Below are 18,270 nucleotides of genomic sequence, written 5' to 3'. Positions count from 1 at the left end.
CTGCAGTCTGTTTGTAATAGTCTGCCTGCAGTCTGATCATGTGGTCTGCAGCCCCATTTATAACTTCTCAGGAAACATAGAGTAAAAGAAGCTGCATACCAGAACACACATACAAAAAGTAAGCAACAGGATCATAGATAAACATTAGTAAAGAAGAAGGCTTGAAGAAGGTTGTCGTTCCCAACAGAAAGGGTCATTGTAGACTCGTATAATGTATTTAATAATATGGTCAGTGTATACTCATATAATGCAGTTAAATTGCATTATACAAGTCTGCATTGACCATACATTGCCGTTTCAAACTGCATTAAATGGCAGTGTAGATGGAGCCCCGGAGTGGGGATGGAAGCGGGGATACAGGAGTCATAAAAATAATAAAACTACTGGTTCAGACTGTCTGTTCTAACATTCCAGTTTCACATGATCCCAGATAATTTTCCAATCTGTTTTCACTAGCAAACTCTTCGTGTCCGATACAAGACTATTTCTGGACACTTGGAAAAGGGTATTATCTCAAACCAAGGATTTAAATAGCTTTATTGTGTTTTTCTCTCCTGTTGCCTACTTTTGGAAGCATTGAGAGGGAAAAGTTATGAAACCTAAACATTAATACTGTGAAAGCACTAGGTCACAGCAACTAGGCAGACACATGCTTAGTTATTACCTGGGAGGGATAATATCAGGTGCTATCAACCAATGGTTTCATAGAATCATGGAATAGGAAGAGACCACATGGGCCATCTAGTTCAACCTCCTGCTATGCAGGAAAAGCACAGATGGCCATCCAGCCTCTGCTTAAAAACCTCCAAGGAAGGAGCTTCCACCACACTTTGAGGCAGAGAGTTCTGTCAGAAATATTAAAAATTTACTAGGTATTTTTAATTACAAAAAAATGTAAGTCAAGCATTTAAAAGGGTTCATAATATTTATTTATTTCATGCATTTGTATCCCTGTCCTTCTCACCCCCGAGGGGGGACTCTGGGCGGCTTTACAACAGGCAACCATTAGATGCCAAACATTATCATAATTGAGACAACAATTTAAAACAGTTAAAATTCCGCCAGTTTAAAATCATGATCCAAGCTCAGTCCAATTGCCCGTCGCATAGGGTCATTCTCATTCAAATTGCTGTATCTGTTGTTCAAAAGCTTGATCCCAAAGTCAGGTTTTACGTTTTTTATGAAAGGCCAGGAGGGAGGGAGCAGATCTGATTTCATTGAGGAGGAAGTTCCACAGCCGAGGAGCCACCACTGAGAAGGCCCCATTTCTCATCCCCACCAATGGATGCAATGACTCGGCAAAAGCTGCAGTTTAATATAAGCAGGTGTGCCTGTAGCTTAGTATGCTTCGGTGTTAGTCGCCCTCAATCTGAGAGAGGCCTCAGTGTGAGAGGCCTCAGCATAAGAAGGCTCCAGTGTTAGTTTTCCTCAGCATGAGAACGCCTCAGTTAGTAGGCCTCAGTGTATGAGAGGCCTGGGATGAAAAGGCCCAGGTTGAAGGCCTTGTGTGTAAAGCTCCAGTGTGAAGGCTGCTGTGTTTAAAGGCTACTGTGTGAAGATCCTGTGTAAGTTTAGTGTGAGAAGAAGCTCTGTGAGAGTGAGGGTGTTTATCTGCATGAGGAAGAAGCCCAGCGTGAAAGCAACGAGGGAAGTATAAAGAACTTTATTTGTGTTATGGAAACCTTGTTCTTGTAAATAGTGCAACCATCTTATTTTGCTATAAAGAAAAACCTCTCAAGGAAGAGATAACATTGGTCTGTGTGTTCTTTATTCTTTTTATCAAGTTACTCTGCTGTACATTTATGAGGAGGGTCTTTTGTTAATAAGCCCACTCGCCCAATAAGTTCCACTGCTGAACAGCTGTCACAGTCAGGAGGTTCTTCCTAATGTTCAGGTGGAATCTCTTTTCCTGTCATTTGAACCCATGGCTCCGACTCCTAGTTGTCAGTGGCATCTCCGCACAGCAAGGCAAGGAAACACATTGATCACAGTCTCTTTTATGCTATAAACTAATTTATTGTACAACTATTTACATTAGAAGCTAAGCACATCATAAAACCTCTTCTTCTCCATCCGGCAGCTACATCGTGAACACATCGTTATCAGTAGCAGTCCACACCTCCTGCATTCCAGAGTGACGTATGACATACGACACCCTAAGCTGCTCTCTATACTAAGATTTATGACCTCTCTAGTAATGCCAATTCCCTTCATGTTTCAGTTAACTCCACACAGGAATTACACTCAGCACATAGCATTGCATCTTTAAACATACAAACACACTTTGAAATCTACATTACATTTCAAAACATATCAACACTAGTCTCCAGGGCAGCATGAAACATTGTTTTCCTTATGACATCCTTTTAAATATTTATACATGGCAACCACGTCTCCTCTCAACCTTCTCAGATCTTAGATTCCTCAGATATTTTGAACCTCATCTCTTAGAATTTCAGATTCTTGGCTGAACTGACTCCTGGAAGTCGGAGTCTCAAATATGTGTTGGATCAAAGTTAGAGGAAAACTGTTATAGAACAGCAAAGGCAGATAATCCGTGGGTCTTCCTTGCTATGTGAACACTGTTGTTGATAGAATTGTTCTGATGTGTTTGCATGGGACTGTGTCCCTCTTCTCATGAGCTGGTCATTGACCATAATAAAGTGAACTTGATAGAATTGTCATAGATTGACAGGAGATTTCAAAACATATTGTTTCCTTTTAAAGACATTTAAATAAGCAATAAAATAACAGCATTGTACACAACTGACCAACATCTATTGCCCAGTTCTAGTTGTATCCCCAAGGAAAGGAAGAATAATTGTGACTGCCATTGGAACTTGTCTATTGAAAGACAAAGTTCAAAGAAAACTGTCTGAAATCTTCAAAGTAGTTTTTGTCTCAAGCAGGCAGGACAAGAAACCAGAGAAAGGGGAGAGGGTGACTCTAGGCAGCATGGGTCCTGCTTACTAATTGGTGAGAGAGAATACTTCAGGTTAGGATATCCTTCATCCCCAATAGGAAAGGATGGTTCATGACAAGAACTAATATTGCATTTAATTATGCAGCCAGCTGAACTGGTCATCAGCCATTTAGAATTTTAGAGGATGGCTCTGCAGAGATTCAGACACAAACTTGTCCACGCTTGCAAGATTTTGTGGTGATGGGTTGCTATGAGTTTTTCAGGCTTTGTGGCAATGTTACTCAACGTTGTGTTCTCCAAATGGAAACTGCTGCTGAAATAGCTCTCTTTTTTCACAGAAATACCTGGGGTTTCCATACTACTTGAAAATTAATCTGACCTGCAAAACACTGGTAAGGGCAAGGCTGCAAACTTGGCAAAAGCCTACTGGATCTTGGTGGGACGTGAATTCAGATTTCAAAGGTGCTTCCTGAAGCCTACCCAGTGTTCCAACACAGTGGAGATCTGCAAATCCGCTTTCAAGCCATTGCTTTTAAATGCTAATAGGGTTTTGTGGTTTTATTGTTGCTGAACAACTGAACTCATTTGATTAGTCCAATTTCCAGAAGTCTGAGCAGGACGTTTTATTGTGAAATGTTTTAAAAGGCATATTGGGGGAAAGACAATTGAAATATTTTCTAATATAGTTTTTTTGCTTCCTGGTGTGCTGTTGGGGAGAGAATCCAAACATGGTGGAAATGGGTTGTTGTAGGTTTTTTCAGGCTATATGGCCATGTTCTAGAGGCATTTCTCCTGACGTTTCGCCTGCATCTATGGCAAGCATCCTCAGAGGTAGTGAGGTCTGTTGGAACTAGAAAAAAAGGATTTATGTATCTGGATACCCTTTTTCCTAGTTCCAACAGACCTCACTACCTCTGAGGATGCTTGCCATAGATGCAGGCGAAACGTCAGGAGAGAATGCCTCTAGAACATGGCCATGTAGCCTGAAAAAACCTACAACAACCCAGTGATTCCGGCCATGAAAGCCTTCGACAATACATGGTGGAAATGTTTTCCACACCTCTCTATTGCCTGTGAAAACAACCTTGGAGAGCCACATGCCTCTAGAGTCACCACCCTGTAAAGTTTTGTACTGCTCTCCTTTTCCAGGACTCTGAAATGGCACTTCGGACAGCTCACTACAGTGGATTGAAACCGGTTGTGACTGTCACTTTTGAAGAACCTGCCCACTCTGTGCGTCAAAAACAAGAGCAATTGCAGATCGAAATGACTGCAGCTCCATTCAGGATAGGAGGTATTTTGATATTTATTTATTTATTTATTTACTATATTTCTACCCTGCCCTTCTCACCCCGAAGGGTACTCAGAGCAGTTTACAACAGGCAACAATTCAATGCCGCACAAACATGCATACAAACATATACATTAAAACCAAAAAGTTAAAAAAATCTGAACTCAACATTATAATAAATTATTAAAACCACGTAATCCAGTTCTTACTTAGGCGATCCCTCATTGTCCGAGTAAGATTGTTCTCCAAGTATGGTGTCCTGGTGGTTGGTATGTAGGTGACTGTGAAGGCCTGTTCTTGACCTGCATGTTTGTTGCGGTTTTACAGTCTATGCGGAACCTACTCAGTCTTTCCAGCCCCAGCCCTCTGTTGAATCACACAGAGTCAGAGTAAAAGGAAAAACAAATTTTACTCTTGAGTAGTCAGAGATAAATATGCAGCTTTACAAAATAATCAGCCTTGAAAATAAACTTAGTCCATAGCAGCAAAATAACTCACACAAAGTCCAATGCATTAAAACCATGCATTCTCTGCTTCTTCAATGGTGCAAGGAGTCTTGTAGTAAAAGGTCCAGAACTTCAGCAAGTCCTGTAGTAAGTCCATAGAAGTCCCATCTGGTCTCTTCTCAGTCATTTGATCACCTTTTCTCTGAATACACCATGAAGCACTCCTCATGATATACTCCATGCAGGGAGTGGCTCAAGTTTAATTGTCCAGATTTTTTTCCTCAACAAACACACACACACAGGAGATGATTCTTGCAAAGACTTAGCATACATATGCACATCCTGTAACAATGTTCTCCCGCAGTGAGGGCATCGGTTTCCAGGTGGAAGACAGTCCCGGTTGGGGTTGGCTTGATGCGCCATCCTCATAGCACGTTTTGCCCTCCATTCGTGCCTCTTAAAATTATACAGCACTGCTGGTCACAGCTGACCTCCAGCTGGAGCGCTCAAGGGCCAGGGCTTCCCAGTTCTCAGTGTCTATGCCACAGTTTTTAAGGTTGGCGTTGAGCTCATCTTTCAATCTCTTTTCCTGCCCACCAACATTCCATTTACTGTCCTTGAGTTCAGAGTAGAGTAACTGCTTTGGGAGACATGATTGGGCATTCAGACAATGTGGCTGGTCCAGTGGAGTTGATGGCGGAGGACCATCGCTTCAATGCTGGTGGTCTTTGCTTCTTCCAGCACACTGACATTTGTCCACCTGTCTTCCCAAGAGATTTGCAGAATCATAATCCGAAGCCGTTCCAGTTCTCATTGCACTATTCTGTATTTACTTATTGAAAATTTATTGCCTGAAAGCTTGGTTCCACATCCACATTTTTAATTTCTTTCTGAAGGTCAGGAGGGAAGGGGTTGATCTAATTTCATTGGGGAGAGACAGGAGAATAGAGAGAAAGGATTCCCCGAAGTACAAGGGCAAGAGGCCACTATACACCAAAAAGTAATACAGTTATATAATCATAAGAATGTATATCATATCTATGCTATAGTACTACAACATGCAATGTAGTAGTAGCTTGTACAAAGTATACTTAACAACAATTCATAATGCAAATCTCTAAACCATGTGGGATAAACAACTAATCCTACATCAAAATGCACAAGTTTGTAAGTCCTTTTTGAAAACCAAAAGTTTATCAATGCCAAATCAAAGTTCGTTAGCCACTCATATGTGTTCCCTGTAGGTTCACGTCATTGTTGACTCTCTACTTTGCAAAACTGACTATTTGAGGATTTCTACACTTGTATCAACTACTACCTGAGGAAGACTCAACGTTGTTGAAACCAGTTGTGGTTTATAAACTGTTGATTCCAAAAAAGGACTGTCATACTTGGATTGGTTGTTGACAAACTTTGGTTAAAAAAGGACTTACAAACTTGTGCATTCCACTGTAGGAATCAGCTGTTTGTCCCATATTAAGAAGTTTGTGATTAAGAGACTTGCAAAAAAGGACTTGCAAACATTGATTTGGCATTGATAAACTTTTGGTTTTTAAAAAGGGCTTACACACTTGTGCATTTTGCTGTAGGAATTAGTTGTTTATCCCACTCTAGCTGTCCTCTGCCATACGCTGCTGTGGCCCAGTCTGTGTATATGTGTTTTGCGTGTGTATATATTTATGTATATGTATATATATATGTATGTGTGTGTGTGGTTTTATGCATGCATTGTAATGTATTCTTTGGTTTTTTGGCTTTTTAAGTCTCTTCTGGTGTGTTTTTCAGTGTTTTTATGAGTGGTGGTCCCTCGTTGGCCTGACAGGTGTCTTGTGTCCAAATTTGGTGTCAATTCGCCCAGTGGTTTTTGAGTTATGTTAATCCCGCAAACGAACATTACATTTTTATTTATATAGATAAGGATTTTTTTGGCTTAAAGATTTGCATTGTGAATTGCTGTTAGGTATACTTTGTATAAGTTGCTAGTACATTGCATGTTGTAGTACTATAGCATAGATACAATATACATTCTTATGATTATATAACTGTATTACTTTTTGAGGGACAGGAGAAACCACCCAAGAGGAAGACACATCAAATGAGCCCTTGCTGTGACGGCCTTCCATCTGGCAATCTATGTCCTCACTGTAGGTCCAAAATATATCTCTACCTGCTTGCAGGTGAAGGAATAACCAATGTCGTTTTTTTCTTTTATGGAAATGACTGCAGGATCTATGTGGTAACTTTTAATGTAATGATGATATTGTATGTATGGATGTATGTAATTATGAAAACCCTTCAATAAAATTTTTAAAAAAACAAAAACAAAAAAACAAAAACAAAATATATCTCTACAGTCACTTACAGAACCACTGCCAAGACTCTACTCTTGGAAGACAATCATACACGACCACAAGTGATTGCTTGTGAGATGTGTTTTTCTTCTAAATACTGATTGAAACTTATGTCATTTCCAGATAGTGAATACCCCTGGCATGTGGCAATGGCTTTGCAAATAAATCCACAAAGTTATCTGCCAATCTGGATTATTAATACTAATTAATATTACTCGATAGGTTGTAATGCACTTGTGTTGCTGTTTGTTCTCTGAGCATGCCCTGTCTCCAAAAGGTTGCAGAAGCGATGAGGTTTGCAAGATGTGCTGGTACACGCCGATGCCCTTAATGAATGGCAGTGTCGTCATGGATGTGATTGTGGCCAGCAATCACCTTGGCATGACTGTGGACGATAAGAGGTGAGAGAAATGCTTCGGTTTGTGATGCAACGTTCAGCGTATAGCTTGAGTGAACACAATATTGAGTGAACATTTCTTTTTCCCTTGTGACCACCTGTGATTTGCACCTATGGTAATTCTGCGCACGCGCGCAGGCAGCATCAAACATTCTCGAGACTTCAAAGAGTCGTTAGCTAAGCCACGCCCCCCTCCGACCACATAAATAGCCCCCACCGAAATAGCTTTGGAAATAATTTTAAGGTGTTTTCCAAGAGATTGGAATACCCAAAACTCATACCACCAGCAGGACTGGGTCAACCTTTGTGCTGTAGGGGCCATTCCGCTTTTATAAGGCAACTAGCCTAGGCATTTTGTAAGGGCTAACATTAGAAATAATAATTGTTTGTTTTTGGATTTTATGAATGGTCCCATTAGAAAATGCACATTGATATGTGAACTACAACTCCCATCATCATCTGTCATTGTCCCCAAAATGCAGCTGTAGTTAAAGTTGGGCACGATAGGTATGTGTGCCAGGTTTGGTCCAAATCCATCATTGGTGGGTTCCCTGTGCTTGCAAGATGTTGGTTAACTACAATTCCCATCGTCCTCTGTCATTGACGGGAGTCACAGGGCTCTGTAGATAAGGCCACCTTGGAAACTATGAGCAAACATAGATAGATAGATAGATAGATAGATAGATAGATAGTGCTGGTACGGCTGTACCAGGAGCTCCAATTTTATTTGCTTTGTATTAAATGTTTGCTTGCAATCCAAGGTTCCTGGGATTCTGCAGAAAGGTGGCTTCCTCTGGTTGCAGTCGTAGGGCAAGTCACCTATCCATCATCGTTAAGTTTTGGTTCCGCCCCTTGTTCAGGGCAATTGGGAAGGGAAGGGAGCCATTTTTTAGTTAGTCTCAGTAAGGAAAGCTAATGTAGAGGATGTGTTCAAGCTTCTCCTGCACAAAAGCTTCAACCCTTAAGACTTTCCGGGGGAGAACAGTCTTAAGAGCATCCAACCCTCTTCAAAGATTTCCAGGGAAGCAGCCCTAAAGCTTTGAGGAATTTCGGAGGGTAAACAGTTTTGGAAGACCATCTGGAGAATTTACTGCCCTTACTGGTAGGTCCACTCGGTGCTTGAGACGCAGTTCGACCCGGTAGTGGAGACCACATCAGTAAGACTTAGATTACAGTCAGCCTGGGAGAAGTTAAAAAGGGTTTTTCCTACAGAGAAAGTTTAATTAATCAAAGTCAGGTGCCAGTCCATTGAGGACTAGACTTGAAGTGTTGTTTGAACCATTGAAGATTTGTTTTTTGTTCCATAATAAAGACTTTGTTGCATTATCAAAGACTCTAAAGACCATCACTTCTGGAAAATCCCTGAGAACTTCTCTTTGGGCCCGCTGGCTTCCTGCTGGGCAAAGGTTGCATGTCCTATTTTAAAGGAAATTCTTTACAGGCCCAGCGTGCAACAGAATATATATATATATATATACACACACACATGTTGACCTTATTATATAGGTAGATATGAACACGATTAAATTAGTTGGTTTCTCTCTTCCTATTGAATCATGTCCCTTAGAATAGAGACTTCTTTTACAACGGGTGAGAATCGTGCTGTTGTTCACGTATTGTTAGATTTCAGACCTAACCAGTGTATCCTATAGTGAGCAGTATTGTGAATTACAATCCAACAACATGTGAAGGATCTGTGGTGTTTGCTAACATAAACAGTATAAAAGATATTGATTCGTGCAATTTTAAAAATTCATAATATTTTCTTATTTCTAGGTTCGCTATCAATGTAAATGGATTTATGAGACAAAGTAAAGAAAGAATTAGAATCAGGATTGGGAGAAAGGTAAACTCCTGTGGATGATGAGGGTTCTGCATTCACACAATTATTCAGCAACCGAGTTGTTAATATTTCCATTATCATCATTATTAAAAATCACCCTCATCCTCATTGCGCCCAACTGCACCCGTACCTTGGGAAGTCTGACTTGGCTACGGTAGTCCACGCTCTGGTTACATCCCGTTTAGACTACTGCAACGCTCTCTACGTGGGGTTGCCTCTGAAGACGGCCCGGAAGCTCCAATTAGTCCAACGTTCGGCAGCCATGATACTAACTGGAGCGGAGCGCAGGGAGCATACAACTCCTCTGCTGCACCAGCTCCACTGGCTGCCGATTTGCTACCGGGCTCAATTCAAAGTGCTGGCGTTGGCCTTTAAAGCCCTAAACGGTTCTGGCCCAACCTACCTATCCGAACGTATCTCGGCCTATCAGCCCACCAGGACCCTAAGATCTTCTGGGGAGGCCCTGCTCTCTATCCCGCCTGCTTCACAGGTGCGGCTGGCGGGGACGAGAGACAGGGCCTTTTCTGTGGTGGCCCCTCGGCTATGGAACGCCCTTCCCATGGAGGTAAGATCAGCCCCCTCGCTGATGGTGTTCCGTAGAAGATTAAAAACCTGGATGTTCGAACAGGCATATGGTTAATTCGATGCAATGAATGTAATAATTAAGGATTGGTAATATGGACGATCACGAAACTGGATCACGATTTTAGTCAGGAGATGCGTTGGATTGTTATTGATGTGTGAATATTGTGTATCATGCTTTTATGGTTTTAAATTGTATACTGTTGATTGTTGTATTTTGTTGTAAACCGTGTTGAGTCGCCGGCTAGGCTGAGAAACAGCGGTATACAAGTATAGCAAATAAATAAATAAATAAATTGGTATCCTGCCCTTTCCCCAATATTGTGGCTCAGGCCACCTTACAGCTCAACATACAAAAACACTAGTTAAATATGTTTTAAAAGTATTTTGAAAAGCAATAAATCTGTGAAATGAAAAATATTTAAACATTCATTAAAAGATAGGTTAAAATATTTTAAAGGACGTACAGTGTTTCTTTATGTTTTGGCCTGGGAGCTACCATCTGCAGCCGAAAGTACACGAGTTTCCCTTTTGGTTGTGCCACGTTTATAAAAAGGGCTTTAGCGGGCAAACATGATATGAAGATAGCACAGAGAAGGATTCAACATAAATCTGGGTTATCCATGCTTCCTTCCTTCCTACCTTTGCGCGCGGAGATTTGTCATGGAGCAGCATTACAATATATCACCATAGTCTGCAGCCAAAAGTGGCACAGGTCATGCAAAATCTTGACTTTATATCCTGTGGAATGTAGTGTTTGGGCCTCGGTGGCTTCAAGATGCACGAGAAAGGTTAATTGTGTCCTGATGCTCTCCTCTCTGGCTTCTTTGTGTCTGAATAGCTGACTGCTTTGAATCGCTTCATGTCTATGACACGACGGTCACGTCCCTTGTGGCACACCCACATACGAGCCCCCGTGCTCATCCTTGGTGGCTTCAGGAGCAAGGTTGTCCTCATCTCAGACACGGGGTTTGAAGATCACTTTCCAGTAGAGGTGAGAGATGATGGGGGTGAGTTGGGTGGGATGCCGAACTCAGGAAGCCGGACTGGAAGGGATCTAGTCCGACTGTGTCGTCTAGGAATTGCTGCAACTGCTACGCTGCTGCCCTCTCAATCACCTTGCCCAGGAACAAGAGATACCAACAGAGGGTCACGTAATCCCTCCAAGCAGGATTTCACCAACTAAGAGGGACACGGATCGAGGGAGCAAGTGGTCAGTCTAGCTGCAGCTATAAGCCTATCGACAGCCCCTGCGTCCAGCGGGATGAACCGGTCAAGGATGGGTCCAGCAAGTAGCCACGGAGTCTCAAGTTCTCTCACTGTATCAATGGTGGGGGGAGGTCCTGGCGAAGTAGCGAGATCTTGTCTGCAAAATAGCTCTGAAAAACCTCGGCTGAAGGGGCCCGATCACCACTTTTTGGGACGGTAGGAACCATCGTTAGAGATCAAATTATTTTGAACAATTTTGTCGGGCGTGAGCTAGCAGACGCTATCAAAGAAGCATAATATACTCGCTTTGCCTCAGTGATAGCATGGTCATAGGACTCCCTAAATGCCTCATAAGCTGATCTCGATGCTCCGTCACGGAGTTCTCACCACACGCCCTCTAGCCGTCTCTTTTCCCGCTTCATCAGTCGAAGTTCCTCGGCGAACCAAGGAGACCGATTTCAGTGGGGTCGGAGAGGGTGTCTAGAGGCGATCTCGTCGAGTGCATTGGATAGCCTGATGTTCCATGTGTCCACCTGCACATCAATCGAGTCGCTGGCAGGCTCCAGATCCCTCAGAGCATTCCAGAACCTACTGGGTTCCATAAGTCTCCTTGGGCGAGCCCAAATTGGCTTGGTGCCCTTGCAGGGTGGGTAAGCATGCTCCAACCAGACTCTCAAGGTGCAGTGATCCGACCATGGAACCTCTATTGTGGAGGCTTGGGTCACTTGAATTCCTGCGCTAAAAATCAAATCTAGCGTGTGTCCTGCCCGATGCGTGGGCCCAGTACAAGCATAGGAAAGATCCAAAAAACTATAACAGTCCATGAAACCAGTTGGTACTAGGAACAATACAAGAAACCATGAAAAAACGTTTGATATTCAAAACATGAGTCCATGAAAAACCACATAAGAAAATCCAAGGCTTGGGTCCATGAATCTTGAAACTACAAGAGAGGAATTTAGACTTGTTCCCTTTATCTAGACATTGATTCCTCTAAAGTATCACTCCAAATCAACCCTCATTTATACTTAAGAAAGTATGTCTTTTTCCTTGAGAAGTCTGAGGACGGCCTCTCTTAAATAACAGTCTCTGAGAGCGGCACCTCCCTTCGGCCACCTGCCTTCTGACAAATTTATTTCCTTCTGTCTAACTCAGGGAAGTCATCAGATGGATCTACATCTCTAATTAACACATTCCAAGGAAATTACAACCTTGGTTCTCTTGGGAAAAACTAGCTAAGACCTGTCAGCCTCTGAATCTGTCTCTAACTGAACATCCCTTGTTGGCCTGACAATCCCAGAATCTTCAGCCCCATCATGAGCAACACAAGACTCCTGTCCAGAATCACCATTCTCAGGCCACTGTGGGTCTGTAAAAGCTTGTTCACTGTTCTGTAAAATCTCAGGCAATGAAATAATTACAGGCTGAACCACAACAGCTTCCATGCTGGGTTTCTTCCTCATGCAGCGAAACAATATCCTTCTTACAGAGCCGAGCCTCACAATGAACTTATACTGGAGCTTCACACGGTAGTTTTTTACACAGCTTTGCACATGAGGCCTTCAACCTGGGCTAACTTACACCGAAGCTTCTCTTACCAGGCCTTCCTCATACTTGGCCTCTTCATAGACTAAGGCCTACCTCACACTGTGACGCCTACCTCACACAGAGGCTTCTCTCACAGACAGACCTTTCTCCCACTGAGGTTTATTTCAGACTAACTGCTACTAAGCTACACACTTGCTGATATAGGACTGCAGATTTTGCTGAGTCATTGCATCCATTTAACCCTTTCAGTGCTTGACTCACATTTTTGTAATTGAAAATATCTACTTTCTGACACCTATCACCTTGCTGGTTAGACAGGTACATCTCAGGGACACATGACAAACCCCCGAGGCTTCCATTTTGTTCTTCTTTTGTTCTACTCCTGGGAACATGAAGAGAGACAAGATGTGTGCATAAATACTGTAGACAGATGGATAGATAGGCCTTGTTAACTTCCCTATCTAGATATGTAGTTCTTTGAACAAAGTCTTTTATAACTTTTTAAGCTTGACTCTGCTGCTGAATTGCTTAAGCCCAGTTGCTCTGCTGCTGGCATTAGAAGCTTCTGATCTGCCGAACTGCTGCTCCTGCTGTTGTTGCTGCTTTATGTATTTTAAATGCATTTTCCTTTTTGACAATTATCCCCCAGCACCTCTGTCGCACGGAACTGCCGACACTGACCAGGGCCTGCCCTCAGTGATATCATAAGCCCCGAAACTCCAGGTTTTGCCCCTCAAATCTCAGAGCCTGGGATAGTCCTGAAATTGAAGGGAGCCAGGCTCAGACCTGACACGAAAAAAGGCAGGCTCCTCTCCCAACCCTTTCAGCTCAAAAGGCAGACTCCATTCCCGACCCTTTCACCTCAGTTTTCCTGTTGCCTTCAGCTCAATAGCACTCATCATGGTCTCTTCACATAAGATGCGCCTTGCCTCCTTTTCTTCTCCAGGTGGGCATCGACAGCTGCTGGATTGGCTCCATCTCCTGCCCGCAGAGAGGTTTCTCTACTTCCATTGCTGACAGCATTGCGACAGAAAGCACCCTCTTCATCCGGCAGAACCAGCTGGTCTATTACTTTGTGGGGCATTACCCCATTCTGCACATGAGAGGCCCAGGTTCACGTAAGCGAGCCTGCAAAAAGCAACAACAACAAAGGCCATAATGATTCATGTTTGAGTAACATGCAGGCTTTTTGGTTATATTTTTTTATTCCTACCTGAAAGAATAACGTTATAGTTTTTTTAAAAAAAAAATCTTTATTGAGTATTTACACAACACAAAAACAGAATTTAAACTCATGTGCATAATAAGAAAAAGGGAATAATTGGGGAGGGGAATGAGGGAATGGAGAGAGGAGAGGAGAAGGAGAGAAAAAGAAAAAAAAGTGAAAAAAGAAAATGAAAAAAGTGAGATATTGGTTCCACTTCCGGGCTACTTCCTGGAAGTTTTCTTCCTTTTCCGTCATCTTCATCCTTTTCTTATCCCTTTTCTCCGTTTCTTGTATAAAGTCTCCATCTGGTGTGTGGATGGGTTTTTCCCCTTATAATTATCTTATTTATTATTCTTATTTGAAATGTTCAGTTATCAGTGTCCAGTCTGTTGCTTTCCTTTTGCATCAGATAGGTTAGTCTGTCCATATTTCTTATGTCCATAATATTTTTATCCCAGCCTTCCATTTTGGGTATTTCCCCTTTTCTCCATAGTCTTGCGGCTGATTTTGATAAGAAGAGGAGTTTGTCTATAATGCGGTCTAATTTTTGTTCATTAATTCCTAGTAAAAATATTTCTGGTTTGAGTGGTGTCTTTTTAAAAAATATTTTTTGTAAATTTTCAAATATTTTTGTCCATAATATTTTTGCTTTTTTACATGACCACCACATGTGGTAGAAGGTTCCTTCCACTTCCCCACGCTTCCAACATTTTGAATTTATATTTTTATAATATTTTCTTAATTTATGAGGTGTCATATACCACATGTACATCATTTTTACCCAATTTTCTTTTTGATTGTAAGCGCACATGTATTTCAATTTTTTATTCCAAATTATCTCCCACTCTTCTGTTCCTATTGATCTTCCAATGTTTTTTGCCCATTTGATCATACATTCTTTTACTCCTTCTTCCTCTGTACTCCACTCCAATAATTTTTTGTATATTTTAGTTATCATTTTTTTTCTATTTTCATTATTTTGTCCCAGATGGTTTCCTTCATTGAGAAGCCTGTTTCTTTATCTGTGGTGAAATGTTCTTTTATTTGCTAATATTGAAATCATCATATGCTTTTATGTGTCACATTTATTTCTTGTTGTGTTTTTAAGTACTACTTCTTCCCCATCTTTTAAAAATATATCTTTATAATTGGGCCAATTATCCCAACCTAATTCTCCTCGTTGACAGGATTCCAAGGAGGACACCCATAATTGGGTTTTATTGCATATCATATTTTTATATTTCTCCCAAACATGAATAATGGCTCAGCTGATGAAGTGGTTTCCAATTTTTTCCAGTTTTGTTTTTTCCGTACCATAAGAACATGTGCCATCCTTTTCTCAGATCTGCCCCTTCCAAATTGAAGATTTTCTTCTTCTTTAGTTTTATTCAATCAGCACTTGCTTCGAAATATAGAGTTAGGTCTGGCATATCTAGCCCTCCCCTTCTTCTCTCATCAGTCATATTTTTGAAATTTATCCTTGTTTTTTTTACCTTGCCAAATATGTTTTTTGCTATCTTTATTCCATTACTTTAGATTCTTTTGATTCCTTATTATTCGTAGATTTTGGAATAGGAAGATCGTATTTGGTACGACGTTCATTTTTATACTTGAAATTCTGCCCAAGAAAGATATTTTTAGATTTTTCAATTTTTCCAAATCTTTTTAAATCTCATTCCATTTTCCCCATAGTTATTCTGTAACAATTGTGCATTCTTTGGTGTGATTATGATGGCGAGATATTTTATCTTAGAGCTTATCTGAATATTCCAATTTCCCCATCGTGGTCCCTGTGAATCGCACATATGTTATTGCCTGCGCCTGCGCAGACAGTTCAGAATCTTCTGGAAAACTTATTAGACACTTTTAGGTGGTAGCTCCACCCCCTCTCCACTTGAGAGTATATATAGTCAGTGGGAGGGGCTACTGCCTCAGATCCTTTCATCCGCCGCCATTCCAGCAGCTAGGAATCTTTATCTCATTTTTCTTCATCTTTGACTAGCACTTCTGGACTGTGTGAATTTTTACTATGCTGCCACTTCTCCAAATGCATTTATTACCTCTAACCATTTTTAAAAAACTTTTTATTTGGGTCTTCAATTATACATATTATATCGTTGGCAAAGGCTCTGATTTTATATGATTGACCATTTATCGCTGCTCCTTTTCATTCTTTTTTTTTTTTTTGCTGCTCCTTTTCATTCTTTTTCTTCTCTTATTTTATTCAGTAGGACTTCCAATGTTAGTATAAAAATTAGATGTGATAGCAGGCATCCTTGTCTTATTCCTTTTTGTATTTCTATAGTTTTGGTTTCTTGCCCATTTATTATTATTTTCGCTTCCTGATTTTTGTATATTGTTTCAATTATGTTTTGAAAGTAATATCCTATATCTATCTCCTTCATAAGCAGTTTTTAAAAATCCCAGTTGACATTATCGAATGCTTTTCAGCATCCAGGGCTAGAAACATTACCTCTTTTTTTAAACGTTCCTCTCATAGTATTTTATCAGAGCAATAATTGTTCTTACATTCTCTCTTTGGTATCTATTTGGAAGGAATCCCATCTGCTCTTCTTTGATCAATTTATCTAAGAATATTTTAAATCTTGTCGCTATTATGCTACTAAATAGTTTATAATCTAAGCTTAACAATGAAGTTGGTCTGTAATTTTTGACATTTTCTGGATCTGAATTTTCTTTATTACACAAATGTTGGCTTGTTTCCATAAATTTGGCATTTCTTATTTTAATCTTATTTCTTGTAAGAATGTTTTATAATAACTTTATAGTTTTAAAGGCTGCTCTTCCTTCGACTCTTCCTATTTTGCACTCGCCAACTGTTATTATAGATAGCACAGACTGAAACTTGCCTGGCACCGATTTGCTTAATTTGGACTGCAAAGGAGAATGAGTCCATTTTTAAGCAACGATTGTCACGAGAAATTACAACCTGGATCAGTTTGCATTCTGTCGTGTTTCTCCACTCTGTTTTAACTGTTGCGTTGTCCCGTCCCCCCCCCCCCCCCGTCTTTTTCTGTTTTTCCTTTAGAGGTGTGGACACGTGTATTAAACAACGTCTGTGTGAGAAAACTAAACCCTGTGTTTTTTGTGAAGAATAACACCGAATACGTGATTGCTCTTGGTGGCGGTGCGCAAGAAGGGCACTTCTATCTTATTACTGTGCAAGGTATTTTTCTTAGGTTTCCAAAATTCAGGGCAGAATGGATGGGCTCTGTCTTAGCAGGCTGGTCCTGCTCTCTTTTTGTCCCATGTGAGAAAGTGGGCCAAGATGGCTTGAATGAGGTCAGTTGGGTGTAGAATTTTCTGGTGATGGGCAAATGATCGGATTCTAGAAAAGTACATTCAAAAAGCAAGGAAAATTTAGATTGTAGGATATGGGGAATTTCCAGTGAATTATCTCTATGACAGTGATGTTCAACTGCTTTTTTAGGGTTGCTAGATGAGTGGGAGAATGGATGAAGTAAAAACAGTGATGAGTAGATAACATCCCCAGACAGCAGGGAAAAGGGTAAAACTGAGAACAAATTCAGTATGTGTTGCATCTCAGTAGGAGTTCACCTTGCACTCACGAAGAAACCAAACATGGTAATAAACAGTTTATTATAGCCAAATGCAACATAAGCAAATGGAAGGGTAAACATCCAAGAGTTAATAAAGGAAGCAAGTCCCAAAGGCAACAGGTGAATCCAGAAAACGATGGTTAAAACATAAACATGAATCCAGGAAACAAAGAGCAAAACATGGGCATGAATCCAAAGGTAAATCCATAAAACAAGGAGCAAAACTTGTGCATGAATCTTGGGTCTGAAACTAAGACATGAACTAGGAACGAGACAGGAGTTCCTCACTCCAATAGCGACGCTGCTTGATCTAAAATCCGAACAGCTCTCTCCCTAATTTAAGGACTGCAAAACATGAACGCATTCCTTTGACCTTCTGACTCTCTTTCTCACGAATTTTCCTGCACCTGAATCTCTGCCCCCTCAGAAGCAGCCTGGTATCTCTTTCTAAGCCAGTTGCTCCCTCGGATGAGCTAATGTTGTCCTCCTCTCCCTGCCTGTTGGATTCCGAAACAATTTCACTTTCCCACTCTGTCTCAGCAACAGTATCTTGCTCCGAAACCCCCTCCATTCCCTCATCTACAGAACCATTTTGCTCTAAAACCTCCTCTGTTTGCTCACCTACAGAACCATCAAGCCCTGAACCCTTAAACCCCTCATTTTCATCTTGCTTAATCACAACAGTATGAAGAGCTGCAAAGAATAACCCCATGCGCTCTACGTGGGGCTGCCCTTGAAGACGGCTCGGAAACTTCAATTGGTCCAGCGGGCAGCAGCTAGGATGCTAACTGGAGCTCATTATCAGGAGAGGTCAACCCTCCTGTTCAAGGAGCTCCACTGGCTGCCATTTATTTTCCGAGCCCAATTCAAGGTGCAGGTGCTCACCTACAAA

The 18,270-nt window shown here is 41.2% G+C and overlaps 1 protein-coding gene across 1 annotated transcript in view; it reads left to right on the top strand.

Annotated features, from left to right (window-relative positions):
* The window catches only part of LOC137094951 (cation channel sperm-associated auxiliary subunit gamma-like), an 87,080-nt gene that overhangs the window by 8,929 nt on the left and 59,881 nt on the right, over positions 1-18,270 (top strand). Inside the window, exons 3-9 of the mRNA XM_067460963.1 lie at positions 3,262-3,315; positions 4,073-4,217; positions 7,289-7,412; positions 9,185-9,254; positions 10,675-10,827; positions 13,537-13,708; positions 16,847-16,984. Coding sequence (XP_067317064.1) covers positions 3,262-3,315; positions 4,073-4,217; positions 7,289-7,412; positions 9,185-9,254; positions 10,675-10,827; positions 13,537-13,708; positions 16,847-16,984 — 856 coding nt within the window. The remainder of the gene's footprint in view (positions 1-3,261; positions 3,316-4,072; positions 4,218-7,288; positions 7,413-9,184; positions 9,255-10,674; positions 10,828-13,536; positions 13,709-16,846; positions 16,985-18,270) is intronic.

Source organism: Anolis sagrei, chromosome X (assembly GCF_037176765.1).
Source record: "Anolis sagrei isolate rAnoSag1 chromosome X, rAnoSag1.mat, whole genome shotgun sequence".
Taxonomy (NCBI): Eukaryota; Metazoa; Chordata; class Lepidosauria; order Squamata; family Dactyloidae; genus Anolis; species Anolis sagrei.
Note: the sequence above shows the minus strand (reverse complement) of the source record. Positions and strands in the feature narration are given on the sequence as shown.